Genomic DNA, 23595 nt, shown 5'->3' on the forward strand with positions numbered 1-23595 from the left:
AAAACACACTAAAAGATAAAGCCAGAGGCAAAGAGTTCACTTACTTAGTTTCTCCATGCTTGAACAAAGTACACCCTCAAAATGGAAAGGAATAAATGAAGCAGAAATAATCAAAAACATAAAGTAATTTGCACAAATAATAATACACAGAAATGGAAAATTTTATACTGAATATATTTTATTCTTTTGTTATGAAGAATGATCCATTGGTCGAGCTGGATATATTTATGGCATAAGTATATAAAGTATACAAATAATGAATGTTTATGAGTTGAATATAGAGAATTCTATTAATTCTACAGAGAAGGGTTGTAATGTAAACTTTTATTCAATTAACCCGCCACTTCCATATTACATGTCAAAGGTTACAATATAAATAATGTATGTGCTGAGAGGGATGACACATCAAGCCCTTCTAAGCACTCTTTGCATACTAAGTTTCAACCTCTTCCTATCTCCTATGATAGTTATATTATTATTTAGGCCTTCAAGATGATTTTGTCAATAGAACCTACGGTCTGATAAAATCATTTTGTACTATTACAGAGTGAAATCTGGGGTGAAATGATGAAGTCATGCAGAAATCAACAGGTCATATATCAGTAGAAGTTACTTGTTGTCTTTGTCAAAAATAGCCCTTTGCCTTGACTGACGGCACGTAGTCTGATAAAGTAAATAAGAATTCATCAAGAAAGTGCTTAATTCCAATTAAATGCCCTTTTTTGTAATTTAATCATTTACAGTACATCTCTCGGAAGTTGTTAATATTAAATTGCAAAATAAATGAAAATTCTTTACCAATTTCTACAAAATAAGATATCCATGAGGTATCACACTTACTTGTCACGGTGGGTTATCCATCCTCTGCTAAATAATAGACCTAGCCTAGGCCTATGTATGTTATTTTTGATAGGTAGGTAGGCTACTTTTGTAGCTCTAGTGCATTTAAGTTAACTAATTTTGCATATTATGATGACGATGTACAAGTCATTTTCTGTAAAATGTTGGCCTTGTGATGACGAATCACCAGTACCATGTAGGCCTAGCCCACGTGGTAGTAGTTGTAGTGTCACGGTGTGAAGAAAACGAAGGGACCCTCCTGCTCCTACCAGCCAGACTGTCATTTTTTAAGCAGATGCTTAGCCTAGAAAATTTGATATCTTTTACGTACACAAATTAAGTTAAAAGTGTGCTTTCATTTCATAAAAATAGTCTTACATACTAAGGCACTATTAATATCATTATTATTTTATAGATTTGCTGAGATGCTTACGTTATTTGTAAGATGTAAGTGTCATCCATTACCGCAATGTGTCATCCATCCAACCAGCTCATAGTCTGCCAAACTCTGGTAACATTATAATTCAAGTGTTCTGATTGGTTAATCAATTAATGGCTACAGTACATTCATTTTTTATTGGTTAATAATGGCTAAAACTTTGTTCTATTTTAAAAAGAATGAAATAGTTAGAATAAATACCGTTAGCTATATAATAATTTGTTTTATTTGTACACTCGAAATGTGTGGAAAATCTGACATTAATCATGATGGTCATCTTCTCAGAAACCTGTATTGTAGGGCATATCCATGTCCCAAAACTGTGCCAGATCCAGCATCTGATTGTGTACGAGACAAAACTGACAACTGTTCATTGACAAACAATACATAAATTCATTTGTTATTGTTTTTTTATTGCTCATTTACAGATAATACTCTTGAAAATAAAATTAATAATATACAATTTTTACAACACCATAATGTAATCTTAGTAAATATATCCCATTTTGTTCAAGTCATAAAAATAAAAACAAAATCATTTTAATTTCCCATCACGGAATTTGGTCTTAAAATGGAATAAACACATCTTAACAGAGAAAACAAGTAACCCATAAAACAGCAAAATAATCAAAATTACAGTATGATTTTTAAGTACAATTATAGGCCTACTTGATTATTTAATGGTCGGTATAAGACAATTGTATTATTATGTATCCTGAGTGAGAGTGTAAGACCCTATTTACTTTATTTTGTATGCTTACTATAGCCGGATTATTAAAAATGTTCATTGATATTACGTTACAAACTGCAGTAAATTATGACAATACTGCAGTAAATTAAGTCAATATTGTAGGGGAGTATTTTGAATAAAGAGACTTATAACAAATAATAAAACACACAATGACTTTTGACGTCAATATTGATTTTCTGGTGAGAACTAGATGAGATTTGATAATTACTGAAATTAATCAGTTCAACAAAACAAAAGATTTTTAATTCTCAGGAAAATAATACTTAAATCGTTGTGGGAAAGATGCTGTACTGAGATTCTCAAGTAGAACAATTAACAAAATAAAATCTTTGAAATTAAGTAGATTTGAAAGAATTATATATTTCACTGCTACTCTTTTTACAACAAAGTACTATCTTAGATTTAGATTAAGTAGTTAAGTTCTGTATTAAAAATATATTTTAATTAATTTACAAAATATCTAACTACCTCTTGGGAATAGCCCAATGAAACGAACGAATATGTATACATACTGTGTATTTATTTATATTAATTACCATATTTTCAATCCTCGTGCCTGCACCTCCAATGCCATGGTAGGGATGGAGTTTTAACGGAGTCAGTGAAGCATAAAATTATTAATTATTATTACTACATTTTTAATTACATTTTAATTAATTTAAGTCATAGCATGATAATCTTACAATATTAGTCTCTTTGCACCAGCTGTTGTAAAAACTATCCTATATAAAATAGCGTATAAAAATGGACAAGAACTACGTATAGACAAATATGAAGAATTTCTTTTCTTTGTTTAGTAACACATGTATGGTGTAACAGAGCGGAAGAAGCAATGGGCAAACAGGTCATTTTCTGCTATCAGATAGCCTTAAGGGAAGTTGATAGTACTAAGGCAACCTGTTTACACTTCCCCTACAAGCAGATTGAATACTCTACTGTTAAGGTTACTATCATGATAACGCGTGTATATGGCCACAAACCTCAATTCAAGAAATGTACAGTATGATTAACCACAGAGATATTATTTATAGTGAACTATAATATATCTATAGATTAACATTATTATACAACATAAAATGCTGTGTTTGTATGTCAATTTCATATATAAAAATCATATATATGAATATTAAAATCTCAGGGTGGGCAACTGTTTTAAAATCTCTTAAACTGTTTCACCCTTATCATGTACACATAATTTTATAATAATTAAAATGTTTTTTGAAGTAAAAAACAATAATTGTGCTTTTTTATGACTAAATAGAAAAAACATATTCATAGATTTTACTGTATACTGTATATATTTAAAAAATAAAATTTGGAAATTATATTGTTTAACAGCAAAACAAAAAATAGTTACAGTTGTAGCTAATAAAATAAAACACATTAATTTTTAAATGAATACAATGTTTTAAAATTAAAATTTTAAAAAAGATTGAGTTGTTTTTATTTAAACAAACCAATTGTTCATATGTAAAAACACCAAACAAAATTAGCTAAAAATGAGAGAGTAGCATATAAACAAAAACCTCATTTTTTATAGCATATAATATAAAAGTACTCTCTAGTTACAGTACAACTTTTAAAACCAAATTAAAAATAAATGTTATATATACTTTAACATTTATTAAATGAAAACAACAAACATTATATCCTTGTATTGTAAATGAATACATGTGCTGAGTTATGCAAACTAACATAAAGAATGAATACAAATTAAAATTGCCAGGTCTTTCTTCAATTAAAAACCCCCACATTTACTGTATGGGTCAGATCAACAATATTTGGTTCTTATGTGATTTAAGTAAGACACCAAAACTGCTAAAGATCCCATTGTTTTAATCGGAGAAAGACCTATATAATAATTTCTAACAAATATATAAACTACATAAACAAACATTGCAAGCATTTCTATGTATTAACTTTAAATTAAAACGCAGTTAAAATAATAACACAAGTTTTAACAGTAAAAATTGTATTACAAAATACACAACATTAAATATGTTCAATCAACACTTTATGTTCAAACAGCCCTGTTGTGTTTTGAAGAAGCGTAACACATTTTATTGCCCAGGAACCTGTTCCTACTGAAAACTAAAAAGTACCCATACCCTGAATTGGTTGCTACCATTATCCGATAGGGATGTTCAAGGCAATTTCTTCTTATTCGTAATTGTATCCTCTTTTCGGAGAGACAACAATGTCAGTTTAGACCAAAGAAATGGATATTCTGAGGGTGAATATGTTACTCACAATTCTGTCAAAATCAGGATAAAAATCGGCAAAGAACGTACTTGCAGATTTTAGTAGAAATAAGTCCTTAAAAAATATAAGTTATAGAATGGAGGAATTAGTTTACAGATGGTATGATGTGAATCTTAGAAATAATTAAGTCCATCAAGCTGTGGTTTTAAAGACTTTTATCAAGAAATCCTTGAGTTCACAGCTAGCATCCATCATTACCAAATAAAACATAAAATAATTAAGTCACAGACACCTATTAATGACAAGGTGGATGGTAATTAATCTTCAATTAATTAAATACTTCCAATTCTAATTGTTTTTTAACATGATCACATGATAATTCACAATTGAATAGGACGAAATAAATGACAATAACATCATTGTGATGCGGACATTTCTATTTGATTAATTTTACGAGCACAAGTGACCCATGGGAAGTGTCAGCAAGGGTGGGCTGTATGTAACACAAGTGTTGTCTGAAGTCCCTGGAACAGTAAACATTTCGTTTGTTCTCATTACTGTAAACAGAAGGCTTGAAGGATGGATCATATACCAGGGGTTGTAACTACTACATGAATATAGTAATACACACCAAAAAGACTGAAACTGTAGTTGATAGAAACAAAATTCAGGCCAACTTACTGTATTTTTACAAATAAAATGGTAGTCTTGGCTGGGCTAAATCTAAAGCTTGACTTACATTACAATAGTTAAGTTGCTAAGACAACTCATTTACATTAACAATAATAACAATTAAAAAATGGAAGACTTCATATGATGATTTTGATCGCATGTAAATTATAATAACATTGTCTAATACAATATTTTATGAATTTACGTTTTTACTTTAATATCTCATAAAAAAATAATAAATAAATTGTTCTTTAAAAGTAAATAAAAAAGTTATAATAATATATGGCTTTGTAAAATTCTTTCCAAACTTTTTTGGTAAGATAATTTATTCTTTTATACATTTTTTTTTATATTTTGACTACCAGAGAACATTTTAAAAACAAACATTCAATGTGCAGAGACATTTAGTATAAACACATTTCATTTTGGAATGCACAATTTTAAATAAAAAAATATTTGATCGACAGTTTTGAGTACTGAAATATTCTTGTCATAACGATGACATTAGGCAGTAAATAGCATAGTGGTCCAATACATAGCTGAAGATAGTGGTATCTTAATAACAATGACCATGTGAGTGAATCTTTAACCCATGATAATAGCCGACAAGTCGCAGTCATTCAGTCCTCTTTCTGTCATTTCTTTTGCGATACGTCTGAACTGCGAGAACCTTGGTGCGCATCCTAGACGTGCTTTTCCAAGTACGATAGAACCGGTCATTAAGAAATGTCCCTCTCCTTGTCTTACTCCGCATTTGAGTGGAGTGACGACAACACCGCTGTAGCGGCTGTGTTTCGCCGGTCTGAACACTTCGTCACGCTGTCGAAAGACATGACTTACTCCTAAGTCAATGAAAGACTCCTTTGAAAATTTATCGTGTGCAACCTCTCGCATTTGGCTTTTGATAACTGTAAAAGATGAATAAATATCTGTTAATAATGACCATAATAATCAACCCATATTTGGTAATGCTATGGTTAAATATGGGCATGTCATATCAATTTTATGCAAAACCTACTAATGCAATGACTTTATGTTTTAATTGACTAGCAACTATGATTCAACTTGAATTTGGTGACAGAATTCTGCATTCTTTCTATTTTTCGACAGCTGAACATAATCTGAAACCCTGGTAGACAACTTTGTTTGTCATCACCATCCCATTGGGGCATTAATAATCACATTTTCTGACTCTTATCAACTGTCCTGAACCATTTTAACATATTATGTAAAGATTTTTAAAGTACAGTGTATTAAAATTAAACTTGGGGACAATGTTTCATTGGATTTCAATTAAAATAAAGAGAATTAAGTTTGAAGTAAATGCTATACTGAAAGTACAGTAAAGAAAATGTCGAGTCATAAATTGCAAAGATTAAACTAAAAATAAATTCTCCTTGTTCTTAAAACTTTTCATAATTTTAAATTCATTAAAGACATAATAACTTGTTTTTGTACAGTATATTTTTTTTTAGAAAGGGAAAAAAAATCCATAGTAGCTTTCTCAGACAACTCTCAACAAAAGATGTGATTTTTGTGAATTATTTTACACTGTAAGCTCACTACTAAACAAACTCATTCAATAACCAACCAAGGATTTCTTTGTAGTATGACATGCTCTAAAGCTACCATAGCATTTATTTAAATACCTTTTTTCTCTAGCGAAAAGTTAAACAATGCTGTTGTGACCCAATTCATGCAACATCAAATTGGATTGCATGGGAATTGAGCGTACCAATATCTAGTGTAAACACCCCCATAGCTCAACCCCAACAAAACTAGAAAGCCAAGGGCATTGTTAACAGTAATATTGAGTGGATGACTAGAAAGTGACACCAAGCGTCGGTTTTAGTAAAATTCAAGTGTACCAAATCGAAAAATGCATGCCCTTTGTTAATTTAATCTTTTGTGTGGTACAGTACCACACTTATTATTATTTTTTTAAGGGCCTTTAAATATTATTATATCCAACATTTTTTGAGTGGTACAAAGCAGGAATAACATTTTTATAGAAAATTGGATTGTTTTAATATCATAAATCTAAAGCAAAATAAACTCTGGAATTTTCCAGACGGAATTTGTTAAGATTTATGATTGATATGATGAATATGTATGGGAAACTAAAAGCTTACCAAAATCGCTGGAGCAGAATGCCCGAACCAACTCTGTATCGTTGCAAGGCCGGCAATCTATGGAAGAAACAAATGTAAATATATGATTAATTTAAAATTCATTTTGTATTGCATGTACTCTAAACTGTCTCAAAATCAGTAATTGTATTCACCATTCATAAGGGAAGTTTCCTTATCTAAAAATGAATACCACTTCAGGAAAATTCTTAAATATTTATTGACTTAAGTGAATACAGTACTGAACTATTTAAGGGAACCTTAAGTGTGACTGGTGAATATACAGCCACATACGGACAGAAATGGTCCTTTTCCAAATATATTCTTTCTTATTCGACACATTATTATGTGTTCTGAAAATTGAGCCTTTAGGAAAGCCAAGCATTGCGGAACAACCAAATGGTTTGCAAAGAATTTACTTTATTTTGGTGATAAGTCAGTAAAACAAATTGCATATCATATCTTTTAAAATTATATATCAATCATGTACTACAGTATAATAATAATAACTAAAGTATCGAACTTGATAAGTCAATCATTGACATTAAAGTAACAAGTAGTATAAAGATACCGTGTTTAATTGCATTGTAATAACACATGTTCCTCATAATTGCTTCATTGTTTAACATTTATATTTTATGAGGTATTGTGACTAAACGAGACAGTGTTAAGTAAGTGTTTGTCCGCGGCTCAATGTCTAGTTTTATTGCAAAGAATAACAATTGAGATCCTGTATAAAAGACGTTAAGGAAGAGGTATATCCGTAGAGAGGAAATTGGTAAATGGATTGAGGCCTAAGGCAGAATATTATAGTGATTATGTCGCGTATGATGATACTATCGTTAGGAAGTACTTGGATAGTATTATAAAAGAACAATAGGTAAAGATCCACTGGCCAACCAACTGAACCCCTAGTAAGATTACAATAATAAACACTTACATTTTTCATCAAGGATTTTTTTATAATTCCTCTATACTCAGATATGATATTAGTTTTTTTGTTTGGGCTGAGGGATCTTCTTTCTTTTGTTTTACAGTAAATAACATCTTCATAATATTTATACAATATTTTTTGTTAAATTTTAGCCTCAGTAAATCCTAAGAAAAAAAAATCTTTGAAACCGAAAGTAAAACAGAAATTTGTAGAATAAAACTGAAAGAAAAACCGTATAAAAATTTATAGATATATAATTGTCTATGCAAACTTAAAAACTAGAATCAATAAGATTGTTTATACAGTAAAAACAATCCACAAAGAGAACAATCAATGACACTACAGGTGGCACAGCCAACGTGCTGACTCAAAAACATGCCATATTTCTGACAAAATGACCGAAATAGAATGGAAATTGAATGCAAATGACATAGGAAGACCAGCCAATATTGTGACTCAAAAATTGTCATCTTTTGATAAACTGCCAACAATGGTATGAATGCAAAGGCAATACAAAATCATCACAGTTACATAATTTCAGCATTTTTAACAAAGTGACACTTAATTAATGGAATAAAAAAACACAATAAAAGTATCAATTTTATGAATGAATGTGACATATAAATAAGTGACAAATTCAACAGTATTCAACAGAACCACTCTTATGAAAAATGTCATTTTTAAAAGGTGACAATTACTGGAAGAAGACTGATTAGAATTATTATTACACTTGGCGGCTGTTACAAAGTCTTACCAGTTGACGAAGTGAAAGAATTTACAAAAAGGTATGAATAAATGATGGACAACAGAAACTGATCATTGTATGACGCAAGTGTCATCAAACAATTGACAAATTAAAAAACCGTTGACATTTAGATTTTGGTACAGTAAATGTCAAAGGTTAGAAACAAGGTTCCCATTACCAGCAGTTCTATTGAAAGTTGATCAACAGAGATATCAACAATCTTAAGAAAAATCTTATCAAAACAATTAGTTTTCTCTCAAAATAAATGTATATTCCCACCAGGTATTACAGAATTAGAACAAAAATATTTTTATTGTCATATGAAGTTAAAATAAAATTATCAAATTAATTTATAATATAATCATACATTTTATATTATAGTGAAAGTTATTGTTAAAAAGATGCATTTAAATTTTGTTTATTAAAACAGCCTTTTTTGTTAATTAATTCTTCAGAATACAGTTTCTGTACAGTAGTTGTTTTTTCCTTAGTGAAAGTTGTAAATGACTTGGTTATGGCTTGGTATCATTTTGTTATTAAATATTAATGTGAACATTCAATGTGAACATTCAATGGGAACATGTTCATGTTTACAAGGAAATTGATAACATTTTTGTCTAGTCTATAACAAGGAAAGTAAACATTACAAATATACCATTTTCTTTAAAATACTTTTAATTTCATTCATATGCTATACTGTATGAAAGGAAATTCTTATGCCATTTTCAGACTACTCCTTCCCTTGTTTTATGAACTTCCTAGGCTGATTGTAATTGGGTTTGTCAGGCCTACGATCAGGCTTCCAGAACACACTCTTCTAGCCAATAAGTCTGGCTTCTTGTTCATTTCCTCAATGCTAAGTAATAGAAGGGATTGATTTTGAGCAAAGAATTTGCTGTTAATAATCATTGTATAAAGAAATTGGAGATATAGTAATTTAAAGGAAAATAATTTTGAATTTAGTTTTTTTATGTTTTGCTTGTGAAACATTTCTTTAAAGTAAAATTCAAAATCGAACAAATGTGAAATACAGTTTTATTAAATCAATTGTAACTGATTCTAAGAATAACCAAACCAGCAGTAGTTCTAACAAAATTGATAAAGAATCTATTGAAATAGAAAATAAGAAACATGATCTCAGTGACATCATTTTATTTCTAATTATTCCAAAAGTGCAAAGGAAAATTGGTAGATTAACCTATCACTCAAACACACCTGCACTGAATTTTTAGGCCAATAAACTTTTCTACCACATTGCACTGAACTCAAACAAGCAATTACAAATTATTTGAGCGAAAAATCTTGCAACTTAATGAAAAAAACGAGAGTAAAGAATGTGAGGGAAGTATCCGGAATGACTTTACTTATAAGTAGATTATAGTAGAACAATTAGTCTTTTTAATCCTTCTTTTGAGTTTTAATAATATCCATAGGTAAAGAGAAATTTAAGTAAATTACTGTTAAAAGTCAACAAAATAAACTGAGTAATTAGTTATTTGAAGCATGTAATAGACTTAATTCTTTCATATTTTTAACTATATAAAAATTTAAAAAATAATAATTTGTTTGTGTGGGTCCTTTAGGCTAATAAAATTTGGTCTTACAGTATACTAAATATTCATGCAGGAGGGCTTAGTAGGGCTACACAGCCATCCAAATAGAGTACAGTAATCGAAATAAAAAGAAGTTGTATTTTTCAGTATTTGTGACAACGAAGATAATAAACAACAGATGCAAAAGAGATAAATGTACTTGTAAATTTGTCATTGCCCTCTTAAATATTCCCTTCAGACTTTTTTTTTCTGGTCATTGGAAACAACTTTTAGTGACATCTGTACCTAATCGACAAGCAATTTTCAGCTTCAACAATTTAGCCAAAATTATTTTCAAATTAACACTTTAATTCAAAAGTTTATTCCCTTGTTGCACCAGCGGTATTTTGAAAATAGCATTGCTTTATGCCAAAAGGTAATCTTTCTCGAAAAGAATTTAAACTCTATTATCAAAATTCACAAAGGACTAACTAATAACTTAATAACTAAAAATAACAATTTCTATTAGAAACCAAATCTTCTTATATTAGAAGTTCCTTTGATTTTAAACAGAGTGTGTTACAAAGATAATGCCAGACTCTGTTTACAGGAAATACTATTTGCGAGTGTTAAAATGTTTGAAAATAAACTTATTTGCAAATATCTTTAATTAATCTGTTCCAGATGTTGTAACTGTGCAATTGCCATGGCAACATCGTTGACATAACTTATCATAAATAGATTTGCAAACCGATTTAAGTTGTAAACCTTATTAGAGCATGCCTGACATTTCATCTGATCAAACTTTATAAATAGAAACATTTGTCGAGATGAAGTTTCATTCTGGAGTGATTGCTATGTTGGTAAACATCAAACTAGGCACGCTTTCCTCGGCATGTGGCGCCCTCTTCCATTGACCTGTCAGTCAATCAGGTTTCATTTAAGACCTTGCCAGAACAACTAGTGGTTCCAAAGTTCCTCTCATTTTACAGATTGTCTAGACTCCAAATCATTAAAAAAAATCATTTCTATTGTTTTGAAAGTTAATAATAACAACGCAAGGCCTAAAAGTACATGTAGCCCAATGTTATAACAGAAGCATGTGTCCACTAATGACAGTAAAAATGGCAATAAAGCTGAAACTACACTTGTACTGCAGTATTAGCATGGACCTATAAATTAGAATTAGAAATAAATTTATAGCTCCATGGTATTAGTAATACTGTAGTACAACTGTAGTTTCAACTTTACTATGATTACATAATCAAATATAAAATAGGCCTGCCATGTTTTTTTTCTTGTTCTTGTTTTCGTGTGTTATCATGGAACTATATTATTATACTATTACATTATAGTTCCATGGTGTTATTGTATAGGAATCTAGTTCTATGGGAATATAGTATTCTTATCTCATTGATTGGTGTCTACTGTAATATTGTTATCTAATTAATTGTTGATTACTAATTAATAGTAGTATCTTATCTCATATCATATCCTGTCAACAGGAACAACCCTTCCACAACAAATTCTTTTGTGAATAAATAATCAATCTTTTTGAAATGAAACTTTCCCAGGAAAGTTGGGAGCCAGGTCACTTTATGTTTATAACACAACCATAAATGAAGTGACCATTAAAATATCTAGGCCTAAAGAAAAACAAGTAACTATTTGAACTCTGCCACCGACTCAAATGTTTCTATACAGTACATTAGTAACAACTCTCAGACAGATAAGACACATATTTTTGGCTTAAAATCTCAAACTAATTAAATTGTATAACCATCATTATTATTTTAATTTTTTAATCATTTTACTCTAAATTGTATACTAAATTGTATACCAATGCATGTCTATACCTAGTATTACATGTTACAGTATACGGTATTAATACCGTACTGCACCTTATTTTTGTTTAAAGTTAAATCTTTAAACATTGTTCTTTATACATTCTTTTTAAAGTCAGTGTACTTAAAGTTTGTTTCCTGCTTTCAAATCTCGTCATACCACAACTAATCCGATCATATTGTGAGGCTAAATCAGCACATTGTTCGAAAATATAATAAAAATAGTTCAGCAAGGTTGCGCCCAAACCTTTTGAATGGAGCAGAACAGGTATTTTCTTAAATTTTACGCCATTAGTACTTAACTTTGTTTCTTTACAATACATTTATTTCCATGGTTAGCTGCACCATATCAGAATGTTAAGCTGATAATGTTAAACCTACTCTAATAATACAATTGTTTGAGTAGTCGCCATTGTGACATGCCTGTCTGAAGAACTTTGATTTTAAGTTTAAGCCATGTTGGTTTTTAACTTAAATACAAAAGAAATAGAATTGTTATGTAGAGAAGTAGATAAGAGAAATAAATGAATGTATCAGAATCAATGAGATGGAAAACTCTTACACAAAAACATATGTTTTTAATACAATACAACCTAGTACAACTAGGTACGAACTAGACAAAAAAAAGTTATGGAAAAAAGTAAACAATATAAGCATTTTAGTCATAAAATTAATTCACAATTCAGTTACACAGAGAAGAAAGAGAAAGAAAGTTTCTAAAAAACCCAGAAATGTTTACCGCCAAAATAATACTTAATAGTGTTTCAGACATGTTTTCAATTGGGATATAGTAAACAGTTTATTTAAACAATCAATAATGATCAATACTTGAAACTAAAAAGTGTGATTACAGCTTGCGCTCTCAAAATCAATATTTCAAAATTTAAACCTAATGAGACATAATTAACCTACACAGTAATAGTTTGTTTAAATTTGATAACAATAGGCTGATGCAAATCAAAAGTGCTATGATTGTTCACTATTACGAATGTTTTGAAATCTGGCAGTTGGGACAATCAATAAACTATTCAAGTATATTTGTTTTGTTTAGATCTATGACACAACAATGGCTATTTTGCAGTGTTTGGTAACGATTTGGATACAATGGACAACACAGGTGTGTGTATGGCTGGAGTATGCTACCGTATGATCACGTGTATATTAGTTATTACCTAAAAATGTTTGGATGGTATTTTTTAGTCTGTATAAATGACAATTTGTTTATTCAACCTTTTATTTTGAAATCTAAATTTAATTGACAAATGCTGAAATAATAGTCACCAAAACGTAGGAAGTAAAACAAAAGTTACAATGCAATATTTACAGTTTTGTAGGGAATTTTCACCATAAATAGTAGTAAATTGAAATGACATTATATTGTATGTATTACAGTACTGTACAGTTCCAACTCTGTGTACTACAGTTTATAGTCTGCACATTTAGAAAAGAAACAATTCTTTTCCAATCTTTTATAATGCTTTTTAAAAACACATCACTTTTAAAATTGTGGGTCAGTTTTTTAGAATTCAATTGACATTTTTATAGTTCCAAATCCAAGTTGTCAAGTTCCCACGGTAGGCACTCCTTAATTAATCTACAATTGATTAGAAAGTGTAGGGGAATGTCTCCTTGATAGTAATCCCCCTGTTTTCTATTGTTTTCATACCCAAGCCATGCTATTCAATCTAGGCCAAGACAATAGGCCCAAATCTGGGGTAAAGATAGGCCCTACAACTAAGGGTTTAAGACACCTTTTGTTTGTGGCTCTTCACAGGGAATCTAAAGCAAAGTAGGTAGATAATGACGAGAAGAGGTATATACAACAATGTTTAGAATACTGGTTTGAATGTAGGCGGGAAAAAGTGGCACAATTTTTGAAAAAAGCTGTCAAAGTAAGCATTGAAGTGGCAAGTAATAGAGAACATGGGGATCTGGTAATAATTGGATTTTTCACATGTTTTGTCTGGCAAGAATAGGCTTTCAACTGTGATTTGCTGTCCAAGGAGAAGTTGAATTGGAGTAAAATTGGCGCAATTTTCAAATAAAGCTGTAAAGTAAACACACTAGAGATACTTTAAAGTAAAATAGTGAGAGATTTTAAAAGTAACAATTAGGGATTTAGTATATTTTTTTCATGGAACAAGGGGACACAGGTGCTCTTAAAAGCATCTGAACACTGGTTTTTGTAAGGAGGAAAATTAAATTGGCGTAATTTTCAAATGAAGCTGCTTGGTAAACACTTGAGAGATACTATAGATAAAAAGTGGGGATTTTAAAAGTAACAATTGAGAGATTTAAATTACTGTATACCAAATTTGTTTGTGCAATTTTGGAATCGTACACCTGTGTCTTACAAAGGGTTCATCAGGTATAGAAGAAAATTTATTTGAATTAAATGCACAATTTGAAAAATAAGCTTTTGAGCTAAATGGATTCTATAGCACACTCCTGTGGTGGTAACAAAATCAAGTCAAAAGACAAAAATGAATGAAAACAAACAAATACTGAAGTTTAACAAACAACTTGATGAACCATCAATATACAACACTTTCCTCTATAGGTATAATACTTGGTTGTTGATGCAAGATCCGATGGTTGAGATGGATGTGGGAAAATGGTTTTCACAGGAGAATGTTTACAAATATAAGCCTACTTGTTGAGATTAAAATCTCAAGTAGATTGGTAGATGGCTCCAGTAACCCAGGTGAGATACTGCAATCTCAGTGTATTGTAGGCCTGTACAGTACTGTAGTACAGGTTGAGGTAGCCTACTCTGGGGTAGCACTAACATTTCATTTTCTTTAGCCATTTGGCGAAAGTCAAAATATTTTTTTTAGTCAAATCAGTTTATCTATAGCCAAGATGGCTAAAGTCCAATTTTTTTATTTAGCCAAATGAATCGGTAATTAGCCAAAATTAAAAATTGTTGAAATATAATGGTAAAAACGTTTTAGTTAATTTATCTATGTCAATAGGTCTATACACTGTTCCCTGAACGTTTTTGTAAGGCATTTGGGGAAATGCCATGCCTAAATCACTTTATATTTGATTAAAAAAAATAATTGTTGTATTTTATATGATCAAAACATTTGTTCAAATTGTTTTTAATCATACAGCATTCATGGAGTTATCAATTTAATAAGAAACATTTTACAGTTTTCTGAAATCCCCTGAACGCTATGTTATTTTTGTTTTTTACGCTTGGCTGGTGGCTTCCGTACCACGCGAAAATCGTGTCCTAAGACTTTCACGGTCACCCACCGTCACCGCCGCGCAGCGGGTGAATGTTTTTAAATTGGGTATGCTCAAGAGGTGCGAAAGTGCAGTATGGGCCTAGGGGCCTAGGCCTACAAAATTATATACGACGGTACGTCGTAGGCCTATATGCTAAAAATATTTCTAGCAAACGAACACTCGTATCGTTGTTGAACGTGCAGATGATATAGGCCAAAGCACAGGGAAAAGGCGTTTCTGTCGGGGGAGAAATTTATACCATCCCGGCTCGATTATTTATTACCCAACAACAACACAGAAGCCGGCGGCCGGCCTTGCTGTTTATATAGTCCGCAATAAATGCACGTGTGTGTTTAGCTAAATCCCCGTTAGACTCTACCATTTCCCGAATGTTGTTTTGTTTACTCTACTGACGCACTGCACGCACGAGGAAACTTTATTAAGGGTAAAATATGAAACTACATTATTGGAGCCTAAAATGCATAACGCATAAATATTGATTTCGATAAGATCATTCATTGAAGATACTATGTTTTTTTTAATCTGAAAAGAACACCCTTATCGAAAAATAGACAATCCCGGTAAATAGCCGACCGTCGGCTGTCGATCGTTTGTGCAGCGCAACACGTGATAGTTTGGGTAGACTCCATCATCCATGTGTCGTGTAACGTCTGTCTCTCTGTGCAGTCTACCTCTGCTATCTCCATCATATTGAAATAACAAAGAGACGCCTGGTACAACGAAACAAGTTGACGAAAATGGAGCTCGAAGTAAACAACATGATAACGAACAAAATAAATGCTTGAAGATCGACAAATAGACCTTTTAGTTGGACTTTATGCTTTCGCCAAAATGATTATTTTATTAACTATTTTATCATATGTCATAGCCAAAATGGCTAAAGTAGCCGTTTTATTTTTCGCCAATCTGGAAACGTTTTCGCCCATGGCGACTTGGCGATCGGCCAGTGCGAGCCCAGCTACTGTAGATAACCTGGAAAAGTCTATCAAAGACATGTTGATATAATGATCAAGCTGGTGAGGTATACAGTAATATATGTTTGATTATTGTTTGGACTGTAGATGTTTGCCTTTGCAATACACTACAATATTATCCAAGTGCTACTATGGCCTACTGTACAATGTACAATGGGGAGGTTCGAGAGGAGAAGTGGGTTTGAATGGAATGGATTTATTATGACTTGGGTGAAATTAGTAAATAACTTCCTTGATCCATCCTACAGTATGCAAAAATGCTATGATTTCCCCATGCAATTTGAGTCTATTTCGTGCCTAGTTTACCTGGATAAACCGACATCAGCCTGTGCTCTCGAGAGGGAGGATAGATAGATATGAAAAGTTTTATATAATTATAACGTTAAAGTGGATGTACAACATTCCCCTATTGTAATTGTTCAAGCAAGTGAGTTCTTGGAAATGTAATGTGTTATTTTGAAGAATTTTATTATACTTAATATCCTAGTTGAATTACTGTACAATTTGAAAGAAACATAAAAAGGGAAAACAATCGGGAGATTTATATTGATTACATCAGAGTATTAAAGTGACTAATTACAGGTTAGAGCTCACTTGACAACAGGAAAGTTAATCTAATGACAATAGTACATTGATACTTAAATAATAGGTAATTCTGCAGCAACAATAATGGTCTCATCAGATAAATGTCTTTCTGTTTAAATGCTTTATTATAGTAAATGTCAATTACTTTTAGTTTAGTGTTTAGTCCTCACTATACAGTAGCTTCTTTTTGGTCAACAATTCCAGGATGCAGATAATATTGTTCCATTTTTAGGTACATACAGTAACACACAATAAACTTTTACAAACATATATAAATGGTTTCAATAAGGAAGTAAGTATAATATTCAAATAATGTGAGAAATTCAGGTTTTTCCAAATTTCATTTCTCATGAATAGAATAAAAGTAATCCAAAAATACTGCATTTAAAGGCAATCAAATCTATTCCTATTTTACTTCACAATGACTGGCTCAACAAAATCCAATTTTATTACAGAACGCAACAATGAAGAAAGGCATTTTTTTTAGGTACATTGCACTCGGAGCAAACAAATGAATTGATGTGCTTTTACAAAGTTCAGTAGGCTTGATAAACCTATTGTACAATACCTTGGTATTTGATCCTAATAAAGTTACTGCTCATATAGTACACAATAGCTTGGGTATTACTGAAAAAAACTGTACTCTGTACAAGAGAGGGAGGGGAACTTCAAATTTGAAGTTTGTGACAATTACTGCAGTATTCAGTAATTTAAAAGGGTAGACTGTATGCAGTACAGTACAATATATTATATATTGTACTGAATAGTCAACCCTTTAATTGTAGACTCCAAATGAAAGCTACTGTATGACAAAACCTGACTATATTTGAAGGCCCAAACTCAATTCATTTTAATACAGACAGACTTAAAACAAAATGTTTTAGAAAAGTTTACTGTGCGACTGTACTGTAATAATTCATAGAATGAAATTTCCTTCTGCTTTTCAATCTTTTTTTTGTCATAGAGAATAGAAATATTCTGTAATCGTCTCTCATTTATTATTTTATACAGTAGCCTTTAATATTACAGTAGCTTATTGGTATGATTCTTTCCGTACGGATTCACCGTTTCCTGGTTAAAAATCCTGTAGCTTAATCCAGGTTTGTTTTCATTTAGTGTACAGTACATATGACAAACCAACAATTTCAGTTTACAGTTTGTGTGCAAACCTTGAAAAATCTAAACTACATGCAAAATAAAAAGGATACATACCTGATAAAGGGTCTTGTTCTACTTCTTGTACTAAAGGATCTAAACTATATTCAAATTCAGTCACCAGTTTTGAAGCAAGTATATATGGCATTGCTTCGATAAATATTGCAGCTTTACCGTTAATGGAATGAAAACAATGTGTCTCTTGCGAGTTCTTTTCTTGATTTAAATTTGTTGCGCTATTTTGATCCGCAATTAAAAGTTGTAGTTGTTGCGCAACTTCTGTATAAATGTTCGCCCCTCGATTTGTCAATGAGGGTTTAAGACATACTCGAAATTCAGTTCCTTTTGGACTGTATTGCAATGCGATATGAATAGCGCCACTTGGATAGCGCCACGTAATACGACCTCGCGTACATTGAAGATAAAGGTTTTTCACTGAACGCATTGAAGATTCATCCGAGAGACCACTGCAAGTAAAAAAAAAATGAATAGTTTTAAACTGCTGTATAGTATATAAACTGTATAGTACCGTAGATCAAATAAAATATTTCAACCAACATTCTGTATGTTTGAATAATGTAAGTAGAGTATTGTACCTGTATGATTCAGAAATACTTTGTACTGTACTATTAATAATTGTTTTTTTTAAATGAAAGGTTAATTTAGATTTTATCTTATTTAAAACTGCTATCTTGAAAATAAGTTTGTTTATATTAATGACAAATATTTGCTCTGGAAAAGCAAACTTTAAATTTAGAGTAGTAGTTTGAATGTCTTGTTATCTGACCTAAAATAAGGGTCACAGTGCATGGCAAGCTGATATGAACAGTCAATATTGCCTAGAGGGGTACACTTATGTACACCCCAGGTTGCAGCAACCACCAATGAAATGCTAGCGAATGCATACCACAGGGTTAATCATCCTCACTTTATACACGCTGTAGGGCAAAGAATCAAGAAAGGAAAATACATTCCTAAAAGACAGGTTACAAACACCAAATAATTTTGGACTCTGAGACAGTTACAATATTACGCTAAAGTGTGGAAGAGAAATCTCAAATCTAGTCTTGTACTGTACAATAATTTACAGTAAGTTGCATGAAAAGTACAGTATTATTTAGATCTGTACAGTATTACAATTAACCTCAATATTTGTATCAATAATTCACTGATGTATATAGATTAGTGCAATGAGTTTAGTTTATTTTAGTACTAAGGTTCTATGTTTTGTTCGATAATAGCCATTACATTTTCTTTTTGCTGAATCATATTTTCTATTTCCACAACGGTAAAAAAAAAAACAACATTTATGAAATGTTTGAAAGTTTATAAGAGTAGAATTAATAAGACACAGCACCACAAGAAGTATTCATGTGATATGTTGACTTATCTTTTTAAAATATTTATTTATAGATCTTCTAAAATGAAACAATCTCATGGTTGGTGGTCTAAGTTTTAATCTCCATAACAGAAACTGTTCACCTAAATAAAGTTTCAACTGTTTTAGTTTAGATTTTAATTTGTATTGAAAAATATCATATTAAACTATAAAGTAACTTTTAAATTGGTTCTGTTAATGTCAATGAGTGTGTGGTGTTCCTATTTTAATACTGTAATGTATAATAATGTAGTATACTGTACAGTATATACTGTAGGCACCAAAGAAGTAAGCCATTCAAATGAAAGTAAATACCCTTTTCACGATGTACCTATTCTTGGACTTATACAAATCCAAGAACATTTTAAAGTGACATAATTTGACATTATACAACATTAAGTACACTTACGCTCCTTTCCAATCACATTCATCACTAGAATATTTGCAATTTCCCGAAACAAATAAAGTCCAAATAATCAACAGGTAAAACAAAGTTTTACCGCCGCCATGAGTTAACGTCCTGTACACCCCTGTCCAAAGAGGAGCAGGTAAACAGTTTTGGCAGAAAACACTGCCTGACCACAAATCCATCATTTTTAAGGAAGACAATCGTCTCAAGTTAGGTATGCAACATAATTCCAATTTGATTTAATCATTAGGAAAGCGTGTTTAAGTTCCAAAACTATAGAAAATCAAGTTATAAATCCACAAAACGAACCACCACTACTCAGACACGAAGGCTAAGTCTGCTAACCCTGGCGAAACATTTCCTTTAGTTTCGGCGGATAAGGTGCTTAATTTAAAGACTGATCCATTATACACAAAGGGTAACAACTATTGGTTATATCACTAATTTCCATAATATCAATGAAATATCGTATAAATAATGATACCTGTAAGCATTTTTGTTTTTAAATTTTTATAAATAATAATTTATGTCAAGTTTAGGATCAATCAATATAAGGAATAAATGGTTAAATAAATTTTATTTTTATAATGGATTCGTCTTAAAGGCGGAGTTTCGTTAGTCTCGTGGCACGCGAAGAAAAGTCGTGAAATATGATTTTCCGGAGGTCTGTACAATGATGGATTTATTAAAAATGTAAAAGCAATTTATGTTTTTGCTTTTTATTTTGACTTCTTTTTCATACACACATAGTCTCCCCGTTAATATTTAAACCATAGGCATAATACAAAATTATTCAGGAAGTCTTTGAGACTAAAATAATAAGCATTTTAAAACAATCTTCTTCTTTATGATTTTGATGATGTAATGTAATCAATACGATTTTAAACGTTAACCTACGCAGTTTACTAATATTTAATATGCATCTAGGCCTATATATCTCTTTTTTTTAGTGACGATATCAAAGAACTTTAAAAATTGGTGTTTGTCGTAAGAGGGCGGCATACAAATATTGAAATACCGTACGGTGTAGAATGACGTGACTGCAGTAGTCTTAATTTTTTTCCTTCAATGATAGAATTATTGAAACTATAAATTCAATTTTCATATTGTATATTTATTTTAGTATCTTTTCAGGTATCTCCTTTCTTCAAAGCATGAAATCAGAAGTAGCTTAACATATAATATTAATGTATCATTCATAAATTCAAATGGCGTGTGCCTGCTGACTTCGTGTTGTTTATAAGTTTCTCCCTCCCTTCATTGTTGCTCATTGTTTATATCTTTGGCTCATATCCTGGATGTTATGAATAAAATTGCAAACTGTATTACGCGCACGCATTATTCTTATTTTGGCCTTTTATAAGTCTCTTCCTTTTGGCGTGTCTCTCCGCATGCCAACGTACATTGTTCATTAGAATAGCAATTGTACTATACTTTGGAGGTTTACCTTAAAGTGCCTCGACTTTTGTCTTTTCAGTTCTATAGAAATTGCTTCAAATTTCGCAAATGACCAGCAATAAGAACTGGTATTTTGGCGCAATTTACAATAGATAATGGACGCATTTATTTAAATACTTAGTCACTTATTACACATTTAGGGCGACACACGGGAAACTAAATCACGGTTCGCAGTAATTATTTTTCAGCAAGACAATTATCTTTTTAATTTCATTGAATAATGGTATAAAGGAAGTGGGAATATCCGATAAGGCAACTTGTCTATACTTGTCTGTATGGCCTTGCCTAAAAAATAAAAGATGAATTATGTTATATTATTTATTTTTTTATATGACATAGGTTTATCCAAGCCCCTCGCCCCTTCTCCTCTTCCAAAATGTCGATAAATAAAATATTTAACTTAACTTGACCGTACAGTAAGCATTTTTGTTGTTGTTGCAACATCTATAAGACATAAAGTATGCACTATATAGGCCTAACACATGGAACATTAGAAGGCTGCACCCCGCTAGAACGTGTAGTATGTGTCGCTGAGCTATCTGCAAGACACCTCTATTTCCCCTTATTTTGTTTCACTTTTTTATATGTGTCTTATTTATCGATTACTATTGCTGCTTATGATGTTTTAGATGATATTTTGACAAATTTTAATGTGTTAATTTAAAAAAAAACTAGTTTCACAATTTACACATATTTATATATTCTTTTTATCAAATATTGTAAAATACTACTTTTCAGCCTTTTGGCTACCATTGTATTATTGATTTCTTTTTTATGAATACCTGAATATATATATAAAATGTATAATCGTGGGTGCCTAATTAAAATTATATTATGAATTTATGAAAAGCCATGTAAAACATCTTATATAGCCTAAGATGCATAAATATTACAAGAAAAGGTAGGGGTGATACCTAGATTGAACATCAACGTTCTAATTAATTCGAATTCACTATTCAAAGCTCATTCCAATACTTATAATTACTTATAAATTAATCCCAAGTAATTTTTAGAGCTAACAGGATCTCTTATAGCTTTTACAATTCTAAGAATTATCGTTGTAACGGTGTCAAAAGAATATGAAAAATAATACTAAGCTGTTACAATAAACATGATTAATTATTATTTATTATAAAAAACGTCTTTGTTTTGGTCTCACTACAAACAAATTAACAGCATCTAGAACAAGAACAGACTCGTCGATACTTTGGTTACGCGTCTTTCATTGGTACTTCCTTTATTGGACCAATTAATGTAAAAATCAAAGTCAACCAGTTCCGGACAATCATATAAAAACGCACCTGGGATGTCCAGCCTTCGTGTTGCATCGTTCAAATTAACCATACAATAGAAAACAATTTGTTTCTTTTGTTTTGTTGTGTGAAGCCACTTAGAAACACACGCACAAACGTCGTCTTCCAACTTTTCAAATCAAACGGTTATATTATAAGAATAAAAATCGATCAATTTTAAATTTCCCACAATCATTAATTACAAACGCGTCTTGACAATAAGGTAACAAAAGTATCATTAAGAATATATTAACTAGTGCGTAAATATTGCACAGAATTAAGGTACAATCTGTGTCTGCTGACAATGATAACGAGGTTGTGTCACACGCGAGTGATTACTTTCAATGGAGGAACCAACTCCAGGTGGCGGGCTAGTCTATGGAGCGCTCGTCATGTTTATTCAAGCAGTTTCGACGAGTGTCGGTGTTGTTATGCGCGATTTGAACGATTTGCGCAATTTGAAATTGCGCAAAAAATTCCTTGCGCAATTTGAAATTGCGCAAAGAATTCTTGCGCAATTTGAAATTGCGCAAGGATTTTCTTGCGCAATATTAAATTGCGCAATCAACTTGCGCAATTTCAAATTGCGCAAGAAAATCCTTGCGCAATTTCAAATTGCGCTGCACAATTTGTAAAATTGTCAAATTGCGCAACAGAATTCTACCAGAATGCGTGCTAACGTCGACGATTGGTTAACAATAATAATTTATTTGAAACTAAAAATGAAACATAATAAATGCGAAGATAACATGTGTATAATACACAACATAAATGGCATACACAATTAAATAATATTATCACTCATTGTAACTTGAAATAAATCAAAATAAATGTAAAAATAACAAAAAATAATGTAGTAATACACAACATAGTCTACCGCCACCAACGTTTAGACTTGCTATCAAAACATAGCCAGTAGTAGTGCCTGGCTAGAGTAATACCCGCCCGCCGGAGAACACCACCGCTTCGTTTTCCTTTGTCGGGTCTTCGTTGATATGCTA

At 31.2% G+C, this 23595-nt stretch overlaps 1 protein-coding gene across 1 annotated transcript; it reads right to left on the reverse strand.

Moving 5' to 3' along the window:
* Positions 1-1671: 1671 nt before the first annotated feature.
* LOC144839506 (meteorin-like protein) lies at positions 1672-20168 on the reverse strand. The gene is made up of 4 exons (XM_078694894.1): positions 19845-20168; positions 18115-18524; positions 7037-7093; positions 1672-5812 (listed from the first exon to the last, which is right to left on the reverse strand). The coding sequence occupies exons 1-4, from the start codon at positions 20027-20029 to the stop codon at positions 5490-5492; spliced, it is 975 nt and encodes a 324-aa protein (XP_078551020.1). The 5' UTR covers positions 20030-20168; the 3' UTR covers positions 1672-5489.
* Positions 20169-23595: the final 3427 nt, after the last annotated feature.

This window comes from Antedon bifida, chromosome 4, assembly GCF_963402885.1.
Source record: "Antedon bifida chromosome 4, ecAntBifi1.1, whole genome shotgun sequence".
Lineage (NCBI taxonomy): Eukaryota > Metazoa > Echinodermata > Crinoidea > Comatulida > Antedonidae > Antedon > Antedon bifida.